Source organism: Mus caroli, chromosome 14 (genome assembly GCF_900094665.2).
Source record: "Mus caroli chromosome 14, CAROLI_EIJ_v1.1, whole genome shotgun sequence".
Lineage (NCBI taxonomy): Eukaryota > Metazoa > Chordata > Mammalia > Rodentia > Muridae > Mus > Mus caroli.
This window is the reverse complement of record NC_034583.1, coordinates 66,197,464-66,222,085: the sequence shown is the minus strand read 5'-3', so window position 1 is coordinate 66,222,085 and position 24,622 is coordinate 66,197,464. Positions and strand designations below refer to the sequence as shown.

Genomic DNA, 24,622 nt, shown 5'->3' with positions numbered 1-24,622 from the left:
ACTTCCTCAGTCTGTCAGAGGATGACGTCATCAACAGTCTAAGGGTCGGTAGCTTTGCCTTCAGTTTCCCAGCCAGATGCATAGTATGTTTCTCATAGAAGCTCAGATCGGCATGCTTAGAAGCAGCTACTTGTAGGCAGTGGGAAGCAATGAAGTCTGACCTAGGTTGTTCACAGTCTGTGCTACAGGCCCTCTTTAGTCTCTGCTCCGGCTGCCTTTACAGGAGGCCACACTCCAGCCTCGTAACTGCCCTGTCTGCTACCTGGGAGCAGATGAGTCTCTCAGGCCTACATGGCTGCCTATGCCACCAGACCATTCTATACTCTTTCTCAGTGTTCCTTCCGGCAAGCTGACCTCTCTACTTAAGGGAGTCTTCATGATATTCCACAGAACTGTTACTTTGGTTAACAGAATTTTACACAGTCCTGGCAATCATCCCATCTCAGCTGTCTGCCTGTATTAAAGTGAGACAAGGTACACCAGAGCCTATATCCACTCTTAACCTCTCTCCGTCTTCCTTGCTCATCAAACTATAGCCACACCAGTTTCTTTCATACCCTAGGACATGGTAAAGTACTACCCATCTTTGGGAATTTGTACCTATTCTTTGTTCTCAATAGAACTTATCATCTTGCAAAGCTAGCTGCTTCTCTTACCTTTACACCTTTGTATAAATACCTTTTCATGATGTTTAATAAAAACTCTAAAGTCAGTAGATAGTATCAAAGAGACTCTATTCTGCATCTAATCCTTATGTACTTTCTAGTAATCCAGCTTCAATACCAATTTATAAGATCATTTAATAGATTATCAGGAAATTTCTACTTGAGATATACAAAATAAATTAGCTATAGCAAGTACAGACTCTCAGGATAGAATATGAACATCTTGATTTTCTGGACACACTGCAGACCTATCAACACACTTGCCCTGCTTTCTCAATTTCCCTCTCTTTTCCTGACTTCTTTTTTTTCCACTTCTTGAGCTGATCTCTGACACGCTGTAAAATGACTGTAAGAGCTATTCATCGAGTAGCCAGGTCCTTCAACTGCAGGGGTTTGCCAGGTAAAGGTACACAATAGCCCACATTCTTTAAGGAGCTACCTACCACATGCAATAGGACAACCCCACTTCAGATGTTTTTATTAGGTGCTGGTAGCTAATGACACAATCCTACACCACACAAAGATTAAATGAATAGCTTCAAATATGTTACCAAGTATGGATCCTAAACTGTATTTCATGTTAAATATGACTTGGTATCAATTTAAAGAACAATTCCCTAGCTGTTAAGCACTAAAGGATATATCTCTATTTGACAAACCTCGTTCTCTGTTATCTCGACGGTCTCTTTCTCCATGCCTTCTCTCAAAGGAAGAATCCCTGGCTTGATCCCGAGTGTCTCTCTCAGGGTATCTGTCTCTTTCAGGATAGCTACTGCGAGTTTCCCAGCTGTCATGGTAGTTGCTGCCACTACTGTGGCTATCCATTTGGGAACCTCTTGTTCCTCGACTTCCTATACAAAGGAAGTTCAAAAAATAGTTAACAGATAAACTTTATGTAACAAGCTTGTCAGTCATAATCTTTCCTCAAGACAGTATAAAGTTTTATTTATTTATTTATTTATACTCTAAAATGTTATGAACACTGTTAGAAAAACATAAAAACAAGCAAGCAAAAACTACATTGGTCAGAGAACCCAAACTATCTGAAGACAATTTTCATAGCACTCTGCATCACTAAGTACAGTGGGCAGGACTTACCCAACTCCCCTTAGGTTCTTCTGCTTAAGTTAGTAATTCCAATATGGAATTCAACTGAAATCACATTATTCTCCTAAATGCTAACAATAAATATAAGTAGTAATGTATTTAGAAAAGAAGCGGGAGTGGGTGGGTAGGGGAGCAGGGCGGAGGGAAAATATAGGGAACTTTCGGGATAGCATTTGAAACATATATAAAGAAAAAAACCTTAGCTATTCAACACTTCCAATTCAAGTCTATTCGAGATATGGTTCGCTAACATGACAAAAACCTTACCTTTTTCAGGCAGTTCTGGACCTCTCCCCCTACTTCTGCCCATCCGATCGTTTCTAATTTCACTTCGAGACTCATTTCTAGAGTCATTCCTTAGTTCAACTCTAGAACTCTCTTCTCTCAGGTGGTTTCTGCCATAACTGCGGGCTTCTTCCTGGTATACATCCTCCTTTCGATGACCATCCCGAACATCCCGGACATCGCGAGCATCTCGGACATCCCGGACATCCCGAACATCCCGGACATCCCGGACATCCCGGACATCTCGAGCATCTCGGACATCCCGGACATCGCGAGCATCTCGAGCATCTCGGACATCTCGGACATCACGGACATCCCGCACATCACGGACATCCCGAATATCCCGAGCGTCCCTAGCATCCCGAGCATCCCGAACATCTCGAGCATGAGCATCCCGAGCCTCACGGTCCCTGTAGTCATGGACATCCCGAGCTGACCGGGAATCTCTGGGATCACGGCTCTCCTTGGCATCTCTGCTATAATCCCTCATCTCTCTGGAGTCCCGCATGTCTCTGGAGTCTCTAAGTTCCCTGCGGTCTCTAGTGTCTCTCCGGTCCCGGCTGTCTCGTGGTTCTCTGTCATCCCTGTGGTCATGTTCAGACTCTCGCTCTTCTCTGGTGTCCTTTTCTCTATCCCTTTTGCCTCGAGTTTCTGTAACACAGTTTTGGAAACAACTCTAATTCTGTTTATAGTTTCAGGGAACTAGATGATATATTTCACACAGAGTTCTTAACATTTTATTATAAAATATTCATGTTTTAAACAGAAAAAGAGAGAATAAGGGTAAATGACAAAATTAAACCAGGTTTAAGCCAGGTGTGGTGGCACCCACCTGTAATCTTGACTCTTTGGGAGGTAAAGACAAATCTATCCCCGGGGCTGTCTAGCCTACACAGTGAGTGAGCTGAGGTTCAGTGAGAGAGGGTCTCAAAATAAGGTAGAGAGTAATAGGAGGAAGACACACGATGGATGCACACTCTGGCCTCCACATGCACACATGTACAGCCAACTTCACAAGTATGTGCACACACACATGAACATGTATATATGTGGACAACACAAACACAAAGCACACAACTAGATGAGAACTATTACTCCACGTAGCATCTCAGCCTGAACTGGGAGAGCAGATCGAGCCTGAACTTAGTTTTCAGGGATCTGGAAAACTGTTCTATTGCCTGCTGGGGTATCAAGCTTAGGACTCACACATGGAAGAGCTCTACCACTGGGCTACACTCCCAACCATTGCTTACTGCCATTATTCCTGGAAATCCCATGGGTTAACTGCACTGACCTGGCTGACCTGGGAGTTTCTCCTGGCTCCCCTCCTTTATCAAACATCTCTGATACTTTTAAACTTGGATCATTTATCTTCTGCTTTCCTTCCTTTTACCTTTCTTGGGTTGTCTGTCTTTCTGTTCTGTAGTGCTGGGGACTGAATATTATAGATTCACAAATGATCTATCACTGAGCCAAGTCCCCAGCTCATTTATCTCCTTGTTTTTTTAAAACACATCAAGAAATAGAAAGTGGCCGGGCGTGGTGGCATACGCCTTTAATCCCAGCACTCGGGAGGCAGAGGCAGGCAGATTTCTGAATTCGAGGCCAGCCTGGTCTACAAAGTGAGTTCCAGGACAGCCAGGGCTACACAGAGAAACCCTGTCTCGGAAAAACCAAACAAAGAGAGAGAGAGAGAGAGAGAGAGAGAGATACTTTAACACTGAGATGGCCAAAAGTACTCATTAATATCCTAGAAGGTGGCACCAACTTATAGACCTTGAAGTGCTCACTAGTGCATACTTGACACTTTCCATTTCTCTACATTTAAGCACTTGCTACTGCTGCAGCCTGTGTGTTACACAAGACTCAACACAACACAATCTTTTTCTACTCCTTACATAATGATAAATGTGGATGTGCAATTTTTCAATAAAGTATAAGAACTCTTTGAAAAAGAAAAAGCACATATACAGAGTTTACCTTCCCTCCTTTCGTGACGCCGATCATGTGACTGTGAAGTCCGTTCATGATCATGCCTCCCTTTCTCTCGCATTGGAGAGCGATGTCTTGGAGGACTTTGCTTTCTCTGAGGAGAAGACAGACAATGGGTTGGATAAGGAGAGGCAGAACGTCGTAAAGATGGGGTTAAAGTCCTCTGGTAGGATGGGGAAGGAGTTCTCTTCCGGCGAGGAGAAGGAGAGTGTCTCTGAATAGATGACCCTGACTGTGAGGATGATGAGTGGTGTCTAGAAGACAGAGGAGAATGGTGCTGTCCCGGGGAAGAAGACCTATGAGTAAAAACAACAAGAAGCTTGTTCAAGAGTTTTCACTTTCAGCCGAAGAAAAATGCATAAATAAGATGGGATATAAGATTAAAACTGAAAGTATAGGTAATAACTCAGGATAGACTTTAATTCACAGTGCTGTAAAATTACAAGGGCATTGTCTTTTACCTGATTTTCAAGTGCAAACAAAAGCTCTAGAACAGACCTTAGAGATGAAATTATAACCTATAACTTTACACACAATCCGTAACTGCATTATAAAGATGTGTCCTTATACCCAAAGTGCAAGAGACCATTACAGAAGACTACAACTAATCAAGATGCAGAATTGTGGAGCTCAGGCCCAACTGACACACCCAGAACACAACTCCTGTCCCCATGGCTCAGCAATCACTGCAGAAGAGGGAGGAGTGGGAAGATTATAAGAACCTGAGGATCAAGCACTTTGCTGTGAGTTTGTATCTCCTAGAAACGTCAGAAATTACTTCTCTAAGTTCTCACCAACATGACTGCCTGTACAGGATCTGAACAAGGATGACAACAAGAGACCTACTAACATGGACAAGGGTGAGCTCATGAGGCCGGAACCCTAGACAAACAACTATAGGAAAGAACAAATACTCAAAGCAGGAGAAATCATCTTTAATGACACCAACTGGTCATCTAATACCAAATGTTCAGCCCTGAAAATATATATACAAGTATCATTATACAGACTAAAAAGGTTGTACTATGTAGTTAGGAACACACACACACACACACACACACACACACACACACACACACACACACGAGAGGATTTCTAGAAAGAAAAGGGGAGGGGGAAATAATGTAATTATATAAAAAACAAATTTTAAAAATCAAAAACTGAAAAATGATTGCCACTAAACTATGGGTTCTGAGTTTCTTTCTGAGTTATGGTTAAAATTGATTCAAACGGTCCTCTTCAGGATTGGGCTTAGGTTCTAGTGACATGGCTAAATGAAAGGAGGCCGGAATCATTGGGAAATATAGGATCTGCTATGGTGTCTCCCTCTGGAAAATGGTGAAGAAAACTGAAATTAGCCAGCACGCCAAGTACACTTGCTCCTTCTGTGGTAAGACCAAGATGAAGAGAAGAAGATAAGCCGTGGCATCTGTTCCTGTGGTTCACCCATGGAAACAATGACTGGCTTGGCCTGGACCTACAGTTTCACTTCTGTCACAGTCTAGTCTTCCATCCAAAGACTAAAGGATTAGAAAGGCCAGTGTGTATCGTGCAATAAACTGATTCAAGTTTTTAACATAAACTAAAGATTTGAAGTTTCTTGCTTGGTTAGTTATTCCAAGATATTTTAAATTATTTTCTATTATACTCATAGACTGATGCTTAGCTCAATTGTCATCAGAGTGTCATCCAGCAACTAATGGGAGCAGATGCAGAGACCCGCCAGGCCCAAACACTAGGCAAACCAGGGGAACCTTTGCAAAAAGAGGGACAGGAAGGACTGTAGGAGCCAGAGGAGTCAAGGACACCATGAGAACACAGCCACAGAACCAACTAAAGACTGAAGTGACAAACACCAACCCTGAATGGGTCTGAGCCAGGTTCTCTGTATATACCTATGGTTGTATATCACTGTATTCTAGTGGGACTCCCATCAGCGGGAGTGGGATGGGATATCTCTGACTTTAGCTGAACTTGGGACAGTTTTTTTTCCTGCTGCATTGCTTCATCCACCCTAGACATGACAGTTTGTGCCTTGTCTTATTGTAACTTGTTATGCCATCTTTGGTGGGCACTTCTAAGAGGCTTTTTTTTTTTAAGAGAAATGGAAGAGGAATGAATCTAGGGGAGAGGGAAGGTGGAAGAAGTAGAGGGAGGGGAAACTGAGGCTGGAATGTAATGTATGAGAGAAAAATTTAAAAAAATAAGGAAAAAGACTGATTCAAGGTTACCTATAAAATTCTTTGATGACTGGCTCAAAGAACACACACACACACATACACACACATATCTATAGTATTAATTAATCCACACTATTTTGTTTGTTTGTTTGTTTTTGTTTTTTCAAGACAGGGTTTCTCTGTGTAGCCCTGGCCATCCTGGAACTCACTCTGTAGACCAGGCTGGCCTCGAACTCAGAAATCCACCTGCCTCTGCCTCCCAAGTGCTGGGATTAAAGGCGTGCGCCACCATGCCCGGCTCACACTATCTTTAAAGGCATTATAGTCCATTTCTATCTATCATATCTTGGTGCCTACATCATGGAAGAAAAACTACAGTTTTTCTCTCGCCAAATAATAGCTTTATCATTTTAACCATATTTTCTTCTCATATACCCCTTTAAACTTCAGAAAAATGCTGGTTTAAAGATCCTTACATTTTTCTCTCTGCTACTACTTTAAAAGGCATGGTAGTCCATGCCTTTAATCTCAGCACTTGGGAGGCAGAGACAGGTAGATCTCTGTGAGTTCCAGGCCAGCCTAATCTACAGAATGAGTTCCAGGCCAGCCAGAGCTACATAACAGAGATCCAGTCTCTCCCCTCCCCCAACCTCCTTTGCCCCCCCCTCCCCCAAAGGAAGAGGCACCAGCAGCAACAATGACCAAGAATCATTTTGTTTTGAAAACAAAAAGACCACAAGACAGGAAGTGGCAGGCATGGCTGAGAGCCTGACTGAACCCCAATCCTCATATGCACTGCTTTTATAAAAGGTGTGCACTGAACAATGAAGGCGGATCACTCCAGGATACAGTAAATGACATAAGCTTATATAAAAGGTGTGCACTAACAGTAAATGACATAAGCATTTCCACTGAGAACAGGAGATAAGAATCCACCCAATACTAGAGCATATTCCCAAGTTTCTGGCATTCTGGTAGAAAATGGAATGTTTGTATTTTTTGAACATTTTTAGTTTAGTTTTAAAAATTATTCCTTCATTTAATTCTGATTCGAACCCAATTAAGTATATTATACATATTTTGCAGCTGAAAAAAATGTTAAGAGAACAAGTAACTAGCTTAGTACTTTATATAGAAGCAGAGCCAAGTAAAATGTCTGTCCTGTTCCTGTAACTTCAATATCTTGATTACACTAAAACTCAAAAAGAAAAGCCCTGACTCTTTAAGAAGCTCACATCTGTCATGGAAAGTGAGTGTTGTAGCCTTTCCTGTGACTTTCCTTTAGTTCCTATATAAAATCCTTCTTTAGAAAGGGGATGCACGAGGAGGCCAGAGTAGGATGTTGAGTAACTTCCTCTATCAATCCCTGCCTTACTGCCTTCAGAAGGCTCTCAATGAATGAGGAGTCACTGCATCTGCTAGAGAGCTCTCAGGACCTATCTGTCTCCACTCTACAATGGTGAGGCTACAGACATGTGCAGCCATATCTCGTTTTGTTGGCACTTGAAAACTGACCTCATGCTTGAAGAGCATACCAATTCCAAGTGTCGGGGCGGGGGAGGGAGAGACAGAGCTCTGTAAAGAAGCATACTCTTTCAAGGGGTCATTAAATTTAAAGAATCTGAAAACTGATCAACAATAAATCTGGCTCTCATCAAATTTGTATTTTACAAATTTTATAAAGTAAGAAGATAATGAATACAGATACAAAAATCTTCAACAAAGTGCTAGCAAAGTAATTTGAACAGTATGTTAAATGTACACATACCATGACTACATTCCTGGAAAGCAAGAGTGGTTGACATCTTGAAAAATGACTAATACAATATACTATAAGAACTAAGATAAGGAAACAATCACACAAGGATACTAATACACAAAACATCGAGAAAATTCAAAACCATTTACTAGTCCTCAGTAGAGCTGAACATGGTAGCACATGCCTTTAATCCCAGCACTCAGGAGACAGAATTTAAGGCCACCCTAGCCTACACAGCAAGTTCCAAGCCAGCTAGAGTTACATAGTTTTACCCTGTCTCAAATAATGATAATCAATAAGCCATTTATGAAAAGCTTACAGTTAATACATCACTGAATAAAGAGAAACTGAAGATTTCCCTATAAGACACCGACAAAGATGCCCTTCTTATTCAATGTAGTATGTAAAATTGTAGCCACAGCAATTAAGCCAAAAAATAAATGTCATCAAATGGAAAAGAAAAAAGTAAAACTATTTGTAGATGATAGTATCTTGTATCTTGTATGTAGGAAACCTTGATTCTACAAAAACATAATAAAATTCTCTTACAATAAATGAGTTCAGTAAAGCTGTAGAAGAAATGCTATGAAACATCAGCTCTATCTCAGCACAGTACAATGAACTAACCTTAAAAGGAAATTAGGAAAACATATTATAGTGCATCCAAAATAATATACTTAGGAATAAATCTAAGCAAAATGGCAAAACTACTGAAAGAAACAAACAAAACCAGAAACAAGTAGGAGACATCTGTGTTTATGGATTACAGATTTATTAAGCTGCCCACACTAATGAAAGCAATCTACAACTAATGCCATTCAAAATTCTAGTAGCTTTTTTATTCTTACAAGGAAAAATTTTTATCCTAAAATTTATATGAAAACCTTGGAAAGCTCAAATAGCCAAAATAACTTTTGAAAGGATTGAACTCTTTCAGAATTTAAAATGTAGTACAGAGATATTTAAAAAGCAAAACATTGTTATATTCATAGTGACCTTCCTAATGAATTTGAGTATTATCTCATGTGCATGCTTTCACATGGGAGCACATACAAAGCCAGGTAGTCCAGTGGTTGAGTGCTCAGAAGTAATCCCCAAACACATGCTCAGACGGCCTTCCACAGAGATGTCAGAATCAATCAAACGGAAAAAAACCCAGTCACTTCAGCTAGTGTGACAGCAAACTAAATCTCAACACGGCCTTTCAAATGCACACACCAAACCAGTATAACCCTCAAAAGAAAACAATGGAAAACTTTATGTACAGAAGTTGGCAATGATTTCCTGGCTATTTACAGGCCAATGGTTATAATAGTACTATTTAAAAACAACCCAAAGATGAGAGCAAACCAAACTGTTCATGGAGGGATGAATAAATAACATATGATTTGTGCCACATGAAATATTACTCAGTCTTATGAAGAAGAAAATTCTGCCACATGCCACAATATGGATGAGCTCTCCGGACATTATACTAAATGAAATTCTAGTCAAGAAGTCACTAAATTCACAGAAACATAATCAGAATGGTGTGTGGGAGGCTCCAGTGTGATGGATGGATGCCTTTCTGGAGATCTGCCCCACACTGCTCTCCATCCATGCAATGCTACACATCTCATATGGTTATCATCTTCAACTTTCACTTAAACACACTAAAATAATTTGAAGTTAAATAATGTATAACTCACAACTCACTGTGGGAGCTATTAAATGTAATACACAGCTGAAAACAGTAATAATTTAAAAAGCTATCCATCTATGTCCCACAGCTTCTGCATAGTCAGGAATCTTGAGTTCACATAAATACTGACCAAACATTTCTACTTACCTTGGCTTGTCTCGTTTTTCTCTTTGCTTTTCAAAATCCCGTCCTCTGTCCTTCCCATCTCTTGGTTTTTCTTCTATCCTGTCTTTCACTTTATACTTTTCTTTGTATTTTTTCCCCAGAATGATATCTTCTAGTATAGGAGGAGGTGGACTCGGAGTGCGCGGCCCTTTCTTTTTACTTTGGTTGCCCTTTGAATTTCTAGAGGCACATAAAGCTATCGTTAGAAGTTTCAATAATTCTGGAGCCCCACCTGGATGGTTTTAAAGTGGGTTTTAAACACTGTACAACTCTATTTGTCCTTTTATTACTCTGTATACTAATAATCCATATCCAGGAAAAACCCACAGAGGAGCAAAGAATGTACTTAGTTTACTTTAAACAATGCTTATTAGTTGTATCATTCTAACGGGCAGTTTCTAAGGAGTAAGGGCAGGGGGAGAGTTTCAGGGAAAGAGATAGCATCCTAGGAACAAATGCTAAGGTTGCTTTTCTCTTTTTTTTTTAGTTCATATAGACTAGATAGATGCCTGTCATCCCAGCACTTGTGTGGCTGAGGAAAGACTGCAGTGAACTCAAGGCCAGTCTGTGTTTCATGGAATTCTAGGTCAGCCATGACCAAAGAGCAAGACCCTGTCTCAAAACACTCTTGCTATAAGAAACCAATTACAAAAGGAAAAATTACTAAACCAAAGTCACTGTTATAAAGATCTTAACACACTTCAATAGTCTATGTCTGTTCTTTTGTATATCTACCATTTAAAACTAGATATCCACGTACAAAAATAAAGCTGAACTTTTATCTTGTATCATATACAGAAATTAATTCAAACTGAATTAAAGACAGAAACATACAACCCCAAATTTAAAGTTCCTAGAAGAAAACGTGAAAGAGAGCAAACACTTCACTTGGCAGCGGTTTACTAGCCACAATCTGTGTGCAGAAAAGAAACAGACAAGTGGAGCTATGGCAAGCAACCTCAGGAACAGGAGAGGAGTTGTATTTGCAAGCCATACAAAAGTGGTCACAAATACTTTCGCTGTTACTGCAAATCACCACCCTGCCACACACAGCAGCGGCAGCTTTTACAGTGTTTCATCTAGAATAAACATAGACAAAATGCAGGCATCTGCCAACAACAAAAAGCAACTTAGGGAATCATATTATTAAAAAAAAAAAAAAATCACTCTGTAGGCCTGCCTGAAATAGATGCTCTAAATTTTTAATCAATTTGGCAGTTACTAGTTTTGCTCACAATAAAGTGGGTATAACTAATTACGTCATCTAAAATTGGCTTCTCCAGCACTGTTACTAAATATCTTTCTAAATCTCTGAATCTCATTTAAAACCATTTCCAACTCTTGAGATCACACAGATGGCCTCCTAAAATTCTGGAATTTTGTCTTTCATGGTTAAGTATGCAATACCTTGTAAGTGGTTTTGAGGTACAGATTGTCATTTGGCACTTTAGTTTTATGTGACCTTAATCCCTTACATATTTAATCCTGGCTGACTTGGCATTATAGCTGACACAAAGCTTAACTGAACAGCATTTTCATGTTGACACTCTTATCCCTAAAAGCCCCATCAGTGACTTTTTATTTCAAAGCATTTAGAGCTTTAGATAAGAAAGACAAAGAAGAGTCAATATAACTGTCTTTCTATTTGAGTGACCTGGCTTTTCTGTCTTGATATCTGTAAGACATTATTTCTCAGGATTTACTTATTTACTTTTACAAAGCCCAGGTATTTTTATCTTTTTCAACACCTTCCAGCAACCAATGAGCTGCTGAACATGAATAGTTGTCTGTTTTATATCATCACTCAAATATCTCATCATCTCAAATTCCTGTCATTTCCATCTGGTAGAAATACCCTCCTACCCCAGAATCTCAAATTTGTCAAGTTGAGTTCTTTTCCTTTAAATCACAACCATTTTGGGCTGGAGAGATGGCTCAGCAGTTAAGGGTATTGACTGCTCTTCCAGAGGTCCTGAGTTCAATTCCCAGTGACCACATGTTGGCTCACAATGATCTGTAATGAGATCTGATGCCCTCTTCTGGGGTGTGTCTGAAGACAGCTACAGTGTACTCATGTAAATAAAAACAAATAAACAACATTTTAAAAAACTGACTATTAATATTGAATGAGTCTTCTTTAAAAAAAATCACAACCATTTTACTAACTTCACATTTAACATTTTCAGTATTCATGAAAATCTTTTCTCCAAATTGTCTTTACACAGATATTTTTCAATTTTAAGTCAAACCTGTCAATGCAACATTCTTACAAATGTGCTAAATTTACAAACCTAGTATCTATTAAACTTATTCCTGTTTACTGTGTGGCCACTCTTGAATATACCATGTACTCTAGGTATTCAGTGTTGTCTCAGGATTTTTAGGAGCCCTTTGTTTTTATACTTTTGGTGTGGTTTCATCAGAGCTTATTTCATATTACCTTGAGTTCTGCAATCCCAAGATTCATTGGATATATAATTAAAATAGATAGCACAGTCCTCAGAATTGCTGGTAAATTTTTAAAATATTAAAAGCATTTGACTCGTGGTTAACCTTTAGAGACCTGAGCTTTCTTGGTTCATACCCCTCTGTTATTAGTGTAGATAGAAACAGCTGCTTACACAAGTTAAAAGATTCCTAAAACCTGATGACTAAATCTTTGCATCCTTGCCTTCTACCAACAACTACAGTAGCCACAAACATCAATACATTACTTATGAGATTAGAGAAACCCTTTATGTACAAAATGGTAATAAATGTCTCGTTTTCTAAACATTTGCCCACTTTAAAGAGAAACAATACTTGTCATTTGTGCTAAGATTTTAAAGATGAAAACATGGAGGGGATTCTTGGCAAAAATGTATTCCACATTACTTCACATAATAGAGATGATGTTTGCTCATTTTCCTTCTAGCCCAGTGCTGATCCACACTCTCACAGTTTATTCTCTGAAATGCCTCACCCCCAGGCTGCTGTCCACTATAGAGTTACACAGGTGCAACATCCAGGTATTTCCCTTAAGCATTCCATCCTCTCAGTTTCTTCCAAAGTCTAAGGACATTCAACACTGTCAGAGGGTGCGTGTTTGCTCGTGTGTGTAGAGGATAGAGAGCAGGCTCACGTGCCGGCCATCCCTGTGAAGGCTGCCCACCTCCAGGAGTTGACCAATTAGGCTAGAGTGGTCGGACAGCAATCTCCAGGGATCCTTCCTGTCTCTGTCTCTACAGTCAGTGATTACAAGTGCACACACATGCCTATCTGTTTATGTGTGCTCTGTTCACGTGGGATCACCAGCTCAAGTCTTCATGCTTACAGGACAGCACTTTTGTGACTAAGTCATTGTCCCAGTCCAGAAACTTCCATTTTGATTCTATATGATGAGAAACTGCAGGTTTGTTAAATCCTAACATCTCAGTATTTATCTATTACCACCATAATCAGAAACATCCTAAAAACCTCCTTAAAAAGAGCAACACCAATGTGTATGTGTGCATAAAATAACTATAAGAGGCCATAAATCCAAGAGAGGGAGGGCATAGGAGTTACAGAAGGAGAGGCAGAAATAGTGCAAACACAGTGCATTTCATGGATAAAACTCAAGTTTAAAAAGTAATGAAGTTGGAACCTCTTCATATGCCTTTAAAAACAAAGTTGGAAAACAAAATTCTATTATACTGCATTGTTTTCCAAATGAAGAGGACTGAGATCAGCAAGCTCTTTTACCATTTCAAAGTCTATTGGTTATTCTTTTAGCAACACGACATCAATATATTTCCTACTCATGGCAGACAGCCCACTGTCCACTTTTATCATTTTTATATTATTCTGTAACTATTTCCAGACAACTTTAAAAATATTTCATATTTCTTTTTATAAAAATATCTATACAGAAAACTTTGCTTGGGTTAAGAAAGCAAAAGGTCAAAACAGGGAATGTATTTGTGATTCTAAATCACGTTGTAATACACATCTCCAGATAGTATCATACCAGACCTTAGGAAGAATATCAAAGAAAAGTATGGCTTAATTTGCCAATAATTACATCTTTCCATTATGCTAACCCAGAAAGATCAAAGTCTGTTTATCTGTCATTCAGTTAATTTACTGGCATTGGTTGAAATAGCCTATTCAATTTTAACAGAAATTCCCATCCTTGAGTTTAATATGTCTTCCAACAATTTATACTATGACTCAGCAAAATGAAATTAAAGTAGGTTACCTTCAGGTTATAGATGTTGCTCAGCGATACAATGATTACCTAACATGCTCAGGGCCCTCCATTAACACACACACACACACACACACACACACACACACACACACTATCTGATAGATTCAATACAATGCTGCACAAGCCCAAATAACCTGAGTTTGATTGATTCTGGGACCTATGTGATGGAAGGAGACAAATGACTACCGGAAGTCAAAAGCTGCTTGGTGACCTCACATTTATGGTTTGCTGTGGTAGGAGCAACAATAACAATAAATGTGTGTGTGTGCATGTATGTATGTGCATATATATATAAAATAAATATTAAAAGTAAATACTAGTTGCTCAGGTGTGCTGGTACACATCCATGTAATCACAATACTAGGGAAGTAGATTTAGTACCTAATTTCAGTTCAAGGAAGTTTTAGAGACAAGCCTGAGCTACATAAGACTGTCTCAGTTATATATATATATATATATATAAATATAATTTAGTGTTTTCTTTGTACTTTTATGCTGTACTATTTTAAATGTCCTCCTGCTCTATATTTTATAGGTACATCTTAAGGACAGCAACATACTGGAATATAGAAATATAGCAATTAAAGCAATGTGATAAAATTCAAATCAATAAATCAAAGGATAAGCTAATAATAAATAGTAAGAGAATATATAAAAATAGATTTAAATGAACCCTTTATAAATAGTTATTTAAAAATTTCTAAAAAGAAAATAATTTCAATGACAATAAATGGAAAATAGAGGCTATTGGGGTGACACATTTTGTTGGATAAATGGATAAACTGAGAGCAAACTATATAACTAACAGGCAAGAAGAGGAATAAGTCAGGATAGCTCATACCAATCTAGGGGTCAGCCTCTCTCACATCCCTTCACAATACCACTCAGGAGAAAAGAGAGACTACAAGAGCTCTTATTATAGGAGCTGTGGGAATATAGAAAAATGAACTATTAAGAGCCCAGTTTTCAGGAAGCATAAGTTTAATAAAGTTATAAAACACATATGCCACAGATGAAATATAAGGCAAAAGCAATTAAGATAAAAGGAATTTACACAAAGAAAATTTAGAATTTAAGCTAAGGCCTGCAGGATTGAATATAGAACTAGACAGACAGGACAGAATTAGATAGAAATATTAGTAAAAAAGGAAAGGTCAACACATAAATGTCATTCTTAAGGAATTTGAGTTTCATTTTGAGAAGAAAAAAGTTTCACAGCATAAAACTTTATTACAATTGTTCTTTTAAGATTTCTCTTACAGCATCTACAAAGCAGATGGCCTGAGGTTCTGGTGAGTGAAAATATGTGTGTCTGTTCAGAAGTGGGCACCACTTTATGTAGGCAAATAACATACATTGAGTCTGAATTATGGTGTGAAACCAGGAAATAACATGAGCTTTCTGGTGGGTTAGTTAAATAAGATTTGCCAAATAATCAACATTAGGATATGGCTTTAGTTAAGAAAAATAAAATGAAATTAGTATATGTACCTTAATTTGAACTTACATTGTAGAAGGATATTTAAATGCCTCCCATCTTTTTTCTTAGTCCTTAATGTAATTATATTTCATTATTCCTACATTTATTTCTTTAGTTGACTGCTATAATCAATATGCATATTGGTGCATAAAGACTTTAAAATATCTAATCTCTTGACATATAAAGAAGTAAGTCAAACACTCCTTGTATATAATTTATAACGCTCAAAATCTGAAAACCAAAATGCTGGGCAACAAACAGAAAGACAAATATATAGTGCAAATATTAAAAGTTTAAACTGTTAAGAGAAAAAGCAACTAACCCAAACAAAGAGAGTTGCAGGGTATATTTGTGTTCTGACTCAAGACATTAAAAACAGTACTTATTTTGTAAAAATGATACATATAGACTAAAGTATAAAAAAAATAGGCTTGCATATTACACAAAATCCCAGAGTTAGAAAGTCTAGTGTGTGGATGTGACATGGATATTTGTTTCACTGTGTTTATAATTTTTAACTCTTAGAAGGAAGAAAAGAGGTAAGACCATTGTATCAGAAGCACCTCCTATAATCAAGTTATGCAGCTCTGTTAGAAACACCCCAGAAACAGCCTGTTCTCTGGTGCAGAGATTACCCTACTGACCTCTGCTGGTCCAACAGCGGAGAAGCCACCACGGCAGCCTTCCGCTCTTTCTTGCCAGCTGAAGATGCCTTGGGGCTGGACTTTCGTTTTGGAGATTTACTGGACTTTCTCAGAGAAGGTGATGGAGACAATTTTGATCTAACCACTTCTGGGGAAACCTATCAAAATAATTTAGTAAGTCAATTCAGAAACTCCCAGAGCAAAACAAAAAAAAAAAGCATGCACCCTAAAATAGTTAGGAGGGGAAAGGGCGAAGGACTGAGTTAAAAATGAAAAGCCAGAACTGGCCCTCCCACTGTCATGAGGCCAATTCCAGAACCCATGCTTTTAACTTACATGTTAGCTGCGCCAATAGATACAGATACCAAGAAAGTAACAACAAAAACTTTCAACATTTCCTCAGCAAAGTCAGAAATTATTTCCAAATAAATTCTATTTCCATACGTTAGGCAAGTGGACAGAGAAATCTAGAAATATCGCGGACCTGACATGTGTAGAACTCACTTTGTATCAGGTTGATGGAGTGTACAGGCAATGGAGTGTTAATTTGGTTCAACAGCAAAAAAAAAAAAAAAAAAAAAAAAAGACTTAAAAGTCATATAAAGATTAAATAATTAATCTTTTATGGTACAGCTGATATGAGGGAAGCTGATCAATTTATCACTGTCCTAGAAGGAACTAAGCACAGCATGGAGGTGATTCCTGTGATCAACAACCATGTCTGTGTTAGTATCACACTCACTTCAATACACATACCTCCTTTTGAATGATAATTTCTTCTCTCTTATCCATATTTTCTTGTTCCAATTTCATTAATTCTCTCTGTATTTTCTGCCGCTTCATTTCCAATGATAACTCATGAACATAATCATAATTAATATCTCCATTATCAGAATCTTTAAAATACAAATATCATTATTTTTAGACACTGATATATACAGAGAATTAAGACTTTCCAGCTAATTTTTATAGAAATTTCAACAATGTAATCTTTCATTAGAATAATATTTCTATGAAGAACTTAATTCCATTTGAAAATGTAATGTTAAGGTTTCTATATTTTCTGTAAGTGACTTGGGGTTACCACATGCTTGGGTTTGTTACTAAAGATTTCTAATAGGTACAATTCAAGCTAAACAGAGCAGTGTTGGAGCACACAGCCATAGCTCTTTTTTTAAAAAAAGACTAAAAAAAGCAAAACAAAAGTCACAGTTCAACCATTAAAGCATTCAGCCACCCACTGAGGGTACCAAAGCCCTTAATATTTATATAGGCTAAGAGGACTTTTGTCCTTGCCTTAGACCATCAGATATTTGGACCATTGGTTCTCCAATTCTGTTCTTTTTATTGTGAGACAAGTGATTAGTACCTAACAGGAAAGTCAACTAAATTTAACACTAACGTGCTAATTTTTAAGAATGTCTAGAATTTTCACTTCAGTTGACTTAAATTATCTCTGCAGATCAGAACCAACCACTCATTCTGATGTCACCTTTCACATCCAGTCTTTCTGATGAAAAAAATATGAGGGCTAGATTTTTGTTTTAAGAGAGAAAGAAACAAATACACACACACATACACACACACACACACACACAAGCAGAGAGAGAGAGAGAAGAGAAGAGAAGAGAAGAGAAGAGAAGAGAAGAGAAGAGAAGAGAAGAGAAGAGATGAGATGAGATGAGATGAGATGAGATGAATATATCTTTGACTGCAGGATATAGTCATTCTCTGAAGCTACATACCATGGCTTATATGGCCAGCCTCCTGAGGGATCTCATGTCTTGCTGCTATGCACAGGGTTGCCATGGTAACTGCCTTGATTCAGAAGTGCAACTAATTGTCTATGACTTTTATCAAATTAGGTTTGCTAGACTCAAAATATAGCTTCTGTTTTTACTCAAACAACTTTACCAATAGAAACTACCACTTAAAAACTTTTGTATGTAGGCTATACTGTGTTTGTTTCTATAAGCCTTTCTCTGCAGTAAAGTTGAACACGTATTAGCCATTTCTAGCTCTTAGAAATTACCTATATAAAATGTCATCAGTTTTTAAACAGGGCTATTTTCTTAAATATTTGTGACAGTTCATTATGTGCTCATATGGTATCTTTACTAAATGCTTACATGTGTTGAGCATTTTCTTCTGGTCTGACTTCTGACTTTACTTTCTTCATGGTTTTATAACTATTCAACAAATCTCTTGTGGCTTTGGGATTTTATACTTTATTTTAGGATAATGAATCTCCCTCCAAGATTACCAAAGTGCTTCATGTATTTTCCTCTCCTGTAATGATATGTTATTTATTTATTTATTTGTTTTTTATTTTGCTCTACATGATGAACAACTAAAGGAAGAATCAGGAAACAAGAAGAAAACAAAGATAACATTCATAGGGGAGGGAACATGGCAGCAGGCAGGCAGGCAGGCACTGAAGCAGTAGCTGAGTTATATCTTATCCATAAGAGCAAGAAGGAGAGAGAGGGGGAAGGAGGGAGGGAGAAAAAGAGAGAGAGAAAGGGAAAGAGGGAGAGGGAGAGAGAAAGACAGAGACAGACAGACAGAGACAAACGCTGGGAACGGCATGGGCTTTTGAAACCTTAAAGCCTGCTGCTCCCTCCCAGTGACACACTTCCTCCAACAGAGCCAAACTTCCTAATCCTTCCCAAATAATTTCAGCAACTAGGGGCCAAGCAGTCAAATATAAACGCCTGTGGGTTCTTTTCATTAAACAACCCTCCCCCTCCATATACTATGTACATACAAGAAAACCGAAGGTATAGAAGAGAGCACATAATAAATGCACTACATTGATAAGAAAGTAAGAAATCTGCTCTCAAATTCAACGTAGTCATAGAAAGACCTCTTATATAGAATAAAAGAGAAATAACTTCTTCAATATATTAATTAGTCAAATACAATAGGATATTATACCCTTTCTGTTATTTTATAGAAGAGATATTATAAAATGTCAATGAATTAATCATAATTAAAATCCCTATATTTTCTTAGAAACATACTAATAGGCTGGGAGCACCTGAAGGGACTTCCTCCGTAAGCACTGATGTTCTAGTCTTGGAATGGTGGTTAAGGCACTTCTCCATGTTAGTCTAGCTGTAGCCTCAGACAGCATTCTAAAATACAGTACTTAAGTCCTGTAAGTTCTTGGTCCTTGTTCTAGGACTCCACTCAGCCATTGTACTCAAAAGGGCAGGGGCTGTGCTCTGATACAAGTTTATTTGCAGTTATAGGCAACAGTCTACATATCATCTAGCACTGGTCTGTTTTAGCTTACACTGAAAAGGTACTGAAATTCTTAAAGGTAAAACACTCTTAGATGAAGGTATAAATCACATTAAAATGCATTTAACAAATGTCAACTCCGTAGTTAAGAGTGCTCACTCCAGAGAACAGCAAAGAGGTGGAGAAGATTTTTGTGGTGCTTACTTCTAGTACTTCCAGTCTATTATAATGTTTCTAAGAAAACATAGGAACTTTAATTATGATTAATTCATAAATACATTTCAAGACTCAATTATTATATAACTTCAATTTCTTCTTAAAGCCAACCATTTCTTGAAAGTAACATTTCTTTAACAATTTCATTTTAATTATTTTATGTATTAAATTACATTTTAAAATTTAAAACTTAGTATTGAGGAATTTTAACATTTACAAATGGAAGAAAATCCCAAAAGATATAATAAAGTTCTGGAAGTGGGAGAGAAAGAATAAGGAAGTTGAAATAGGTAATATAAACAACCTTTTATATTCTTGAAATACTACTAATACCTGTTTCTGTCTGATACTTCATTATAATCAATAGGATACTTCTAAAGCAATATGAAGATCACAGTTAAAAGATAATCTCAAAACTCCCAATAGGCCAGTGAATAATCAAGATTTTATTAGCTAAACAAGGAGTTTCACACTCACCATCTCTGTTAGTTTCCCATTCTACATTTTCTTCTTCACTTTCTGGAGTTCTCTCCTTAACAATTTTTATGTCTTCCTTGTCTCTATGTCTCGCTCTGGAAGATTCTTTCTAAAAAGCACACATATACACACATTCAGGTTACCACGTGATTAAGACTTCTGAGGTCATCACTGACTACATAGCATTTCCCTTTCCCTCAGCGTTGCTTCTGAGGGAGGAGGACCTGTGTCATTTACCTGCAAGGTCTAGTGCAGCTACAGGAAAATATTTACCAAAGAACAGCAACAAGGTAAATGTAAGAAGTAGCTCAAATAGTTTGTAAACTGCAATGAAACCCAATCTTTTGATGTTCTATTCCATACTAAGCTTCCATGTAAAAGCCCACTAGGTAAAAAACAGTTTTAAATTACTACAATACAATAGAAAGATTAGCTAAGTAACCATACATAAAATCCAACTTTAAAAGACTAAACCACTGAGCAGACTCTAAAAAAAATTAGGCCTTAAAATAACAGTTTTTCTATATACTTAAGGATGCACTCAAATTCATTTTAATAATTTTATAAAAACTTAAAAAAACATGGTTAAAACGAGTGTTATTTAACATAATTAATGTATTAATCCTTAATACTGACCTAAACATTATAAAGCACTAGGGTTTAGATGTTACTCTAAGCTTAATAGTAATCTATTCTCCAAAATGGAAAATAGGAATTCAATTTATAAAGTAATTCAGTAATTTAACTGAATACTCTGTTCCATAAGATTCCAAACCACATTTTACTAAATAATAAGAAAATAATCAAAGTCCCTTACAGTGAATTTACCACTTTTAGTCTAAATACTAACTATGAATGTCAGTTAGATTAAGAGCTCAAACTTCTGAGTATTTTCAGTTATAAAACTTGGTTGCCTGAAACATAAATTAATTTTTCTTTAAAGTTTTCTTTTTAAATAATCCCTTTAAATTTTATACATTTAGGTATAAATTACAAACATCAATTCCAAAATTACATTATGTTTTTGCTTGCTAGCAATACAGGTTGACCAAAAACTACATAAGTATGAAATTTGTCACAGAAAATTTACAAAAGATCAAGAAATAAAGAAACGGGTGTTTGTTGGATGGCAAAAAGAAGAAAAGAAAGACAATTACTGTAACATAAAGAGCAGAGTGCCTAATACCAGTGAAAAACTGTCCTATGTCCAAGGCAACTTCTGAATGTATACCACATACCCATTCTGAAAATATTTTTATAAGAAATTAACTCCAAAATACTGAATACAACAACCAACTTTCTAAAGCACCACACAAAACCTAGCTATACCAAAAATAACAGGAGTTTCAGAGTAGCGGTACTGGCACAGTAAAATACTCAAGATGATCTCTATCTATATGTAACAGACTATTTAGATCCCATTCTGAACTACAAGTACAATAATCAATACAGTTCTCTGTTACATAAACAGTTCATACCTATAGGTTTAAAACCGTCTAATCTTGAGTTGTCCTTATTTTCTCAACGCAATTGACTCTGTCCAGAGATCACATAGACCTTCTATCATACAGTATGCACTCAGGCTTCAACATGTGGGAGAATTTCAAGTTAGAAGATTATATCTTTTCCTATCATACAGTAACCAACCCACTTCAAATTGTAATGCTCATTTACAAGTGTGTTGGCTAGCTTTATGTCAACTTGACACAAGTTAAGAGTCAACTCAGAGGAAGAAGCCTCAATTTAAAAATGCCTCCATAAGCTCTGGCTGTAGGGCAATTTCTTAACTAGCGATTGATGAGGGAGGGTCCCACTGTGGGTGGGGCCACCCCTAGGCTGGTGGTCTTCTGTTTGGTAAGAAAGCAGGCTGAACAAGGCCAGGGAAACAAGCCAGTTTTCTTTAATGGTGTGACCCTGCATCAAGAACCACTCCAGGGCAAGCCCCACACTCAATACAAACCGGGTGGGTGGCTTTAAGATTGAGGGAGGAGGAAATAACAAGCCCATGTGCAGTTGGGTGGGTCAGGAGGGTCACGCCAGGGAGGGTGGGCCCGGCCTGGGAGGTAAGGGGGGTGAAAATGATCAAAATACATTACATGAAATTCTCAAAGAATAACATTATTAAAAATTTCAAAGCATATTAGTTAACAATGCTGCCTATGATCAATCCTATGATTAAACATACCAATATGTTTATATCAAAGCCTAAGAACTTATCATCTACGTGTGATTTACAACTGGATCATTTCAATTAAGACCAAGTTGTGATGTCAAATAAGTCTGTGCCTAGCTTGGTAAAATGTTTTAGGTTTCTTCCACTTCAGAAATCCAATGTTTATGGAGTTTTACATTACTTTTGGTTATAGTTTCTTTTCTTGAACATTTACTTGTGGGACAAATTATGTTCATTACAAGTCTTATTTTATATAGTAAGGAGATACTACAACGAATCTAAAATAAAAGTATTGAAGCTAGTAATTGAAAAGTAATATTGTAAGTGGATAAGTAGCCAAATAAAATGTTATTTTTTTAAGGACAATTCCAACCTTATGGAAGGAAATGTCTAATAATAATTTATAATTACAAAAATCCTTTATTAGAAAATTTAACAGGGAAAAAATTATCTCCCAAGGTTTCCAGTGGCAGCTCCCTACTGTATATCCTTTCACTCCCATTTCTAGAAGGCTCTAAATATCAGAAAATTCGTTATTAATCATTATCTTTCCAGACTCTATTGATGAGAACTAGTTCTAGTCTTTGGAATCATGATAACAAACCTAGTACTTCTTTCACTCGCTAACTCTTTAGCTAGTGAGCATCATCACTAAATCCCGTCAGTACCTTTCTCTATCAGACCAAGAGCCAGAGACATCTCATATTTATCACAGATTTGTATTTCATGATTTTCACTTTCACTAATCTACTATCTTCTCTATACTAATATGCTATCTATTTAGCTTTCTGTTGCTATGATAAAACATTTACCAAAATCAAACTGAGGGAGGAAAGGGATTATTACAAGACAAGAAGCTCAAGACAGGAGTTAAAGCAGAAACTTTTTTAAGAAGAGAAATGAAAATTATTATACTTGATATCACAAATAAAGTGATATTGCAGGCTGAGCATCCCTAGTTCAAAACTCCAAAATCTGAAATGTTCCAATCTGAGCTTCTGAGCACCAGCACAGGCCAGGTGGGAATCTAGAGCTGTCCCCATGTAAAGGTTCCCCTAAAAATACAGGTGCACAAAACCCAGCAAAATCACCCTCAGGCTTCATGAACACATTATATGAAACACAAATATATAAATCTCCCATTGACATAGGGTTGCCATCCCCAAGGTGACTTACTATGTATAAGCAAATATCCTAAAATCTGGGGCGGGGGGGGGGATCTAAAATTTAAAATATTCTGGTCTCCAGCACTTTCAGATAAGTCATATTTAACTTATCCCTAAAATAAGGAGACTGAAAAATAGAGAAGAAACCACAAGGGATAGGCGTAACAGGAGAGATATTAAAGAGTTCACAGAAAAATCACATGCGAATGCTTACACTTCACAAGAAAAATATAAATGAAAACTAAACTGACATACCATCAATTCCCCTATCTTGCTGGAAAAACAATTATGGCAAAACATACCAGAAAGGCAAAAGAAAAGGAGCAAGCACAACACACACTGACAGCAGCATGAGGCTGCTTAGCCCTGCTGGCCAGGGCCCTCTGCATAGCAGTCCTATTTCTTCAGATATATCTTGCTCTAAGACACACACACACACATATGTGTATGTATGTCAAGGACACAATCACCACAGCTCTACCACAGGAGCAACACAGAAATAACCTAAATCCCCATGCACAAAAGACTGGTTGAATAATGCATGGTATAGTTGAACAGTGAAACACCAGCTTGAGAAGTCTTTCAATATATTGTTATGGAATGATCACCTGTTTATTTAAAAAAAAAAAAAAAGCTTAAAAAGTCAAGTGAAATTTAAGGTCATCTTTCATGTATAAAAATGTACACTAAAATTTATGTGCATATACACAAGATGTCTATCAGCACATGCATTTAACATATGCATCATACACAAGTGCACATATATACAGATACAGCAGAAGGAAAATAAAAATAAATGTGGTCTATGAGGAACAAGTCAGAGCAATCAAAAGATGGACACCAGACTTTTTAAATGTGTGTACTGGCTAGTTTTGTGTCAACTTGACACAGCTGGAGTTATCACAGAGGAAGGAGTTTCAGTTGAGGAAATGCCTCCATGAGATACAATTGTAAGGCATTTTCTCAATTAGTGATCAAGCGGGGAGGTCCCCTTGTGGGTGGGACCATCTCTGGGCTGGTAGTCTTGGATTCTATAAGAGAGCAGGCTGAGCAAGCCAGGGGAGGCAAGCCAATAAAGAACATCCCTCCATGGCCTCTGCATCAGCTCCTGCTTTCTGACCTGCTTGAGTTCCAGTCCTGACTTCCTTGGTGATG

At 37.5% G+C, this 24,622-nt stretch overlaps 1 protein-coding gene and 1 pseudogene across 4 annotated transcripts in view; one reads left to right on the top strand and one right to left on the bottom strand.

Moving 5' to 3' along the window:
* The window catches only part of Zc3h13 (zinc finger CCCH-type containing 13), a 60,663-nt gene that overhangs the window by 18,594 nt on the left and 17,447 nt on the right, over positions 1 to 24,622 (bottom strand). For all 4 annotated transcript variants that reach the window (XM_021181997.2, XM_021181998.2, XM_021181995.2 and 1 more), the window contains exons 5-11: positions 20,129 to 20,237; positions 16,946 to 17,085; positions 16,190 to 16,347; positions 9,817 to 10,014; positions 4,038 to 4,345; positions 2,040 to 2,708; positions 1,325 to 1,516 (exon numbers count right to left, since the gene is read on the bottom strand). In XM_021181997.2, coding sequence (XP_021037656.1) covers positions 1,325 to 1,516; positions 2,040 to 2,708; positions 4,038 to 4,345; positions 9,817 to 10,014; positions 16,190 to 16,347; positions 16,946 to 17,085; positions 20,129 to 20,237 — 1,774 coding nt within the window. The remainder of the gene's footprint in view (positions 1 to 1,324; positions 1,517 to 2,039; positions 2,709 to 4,037; positions 4,346 to 9,816; positions 10,015 to 16,189; positions 16,348 to 16,945; positions 17,086 to 20,128; positions 20,238 to 24,622) is intronic.
* On the top strand, positions 5,316 to 5,581 carry LOC110309377 (annotated as a pseudogene).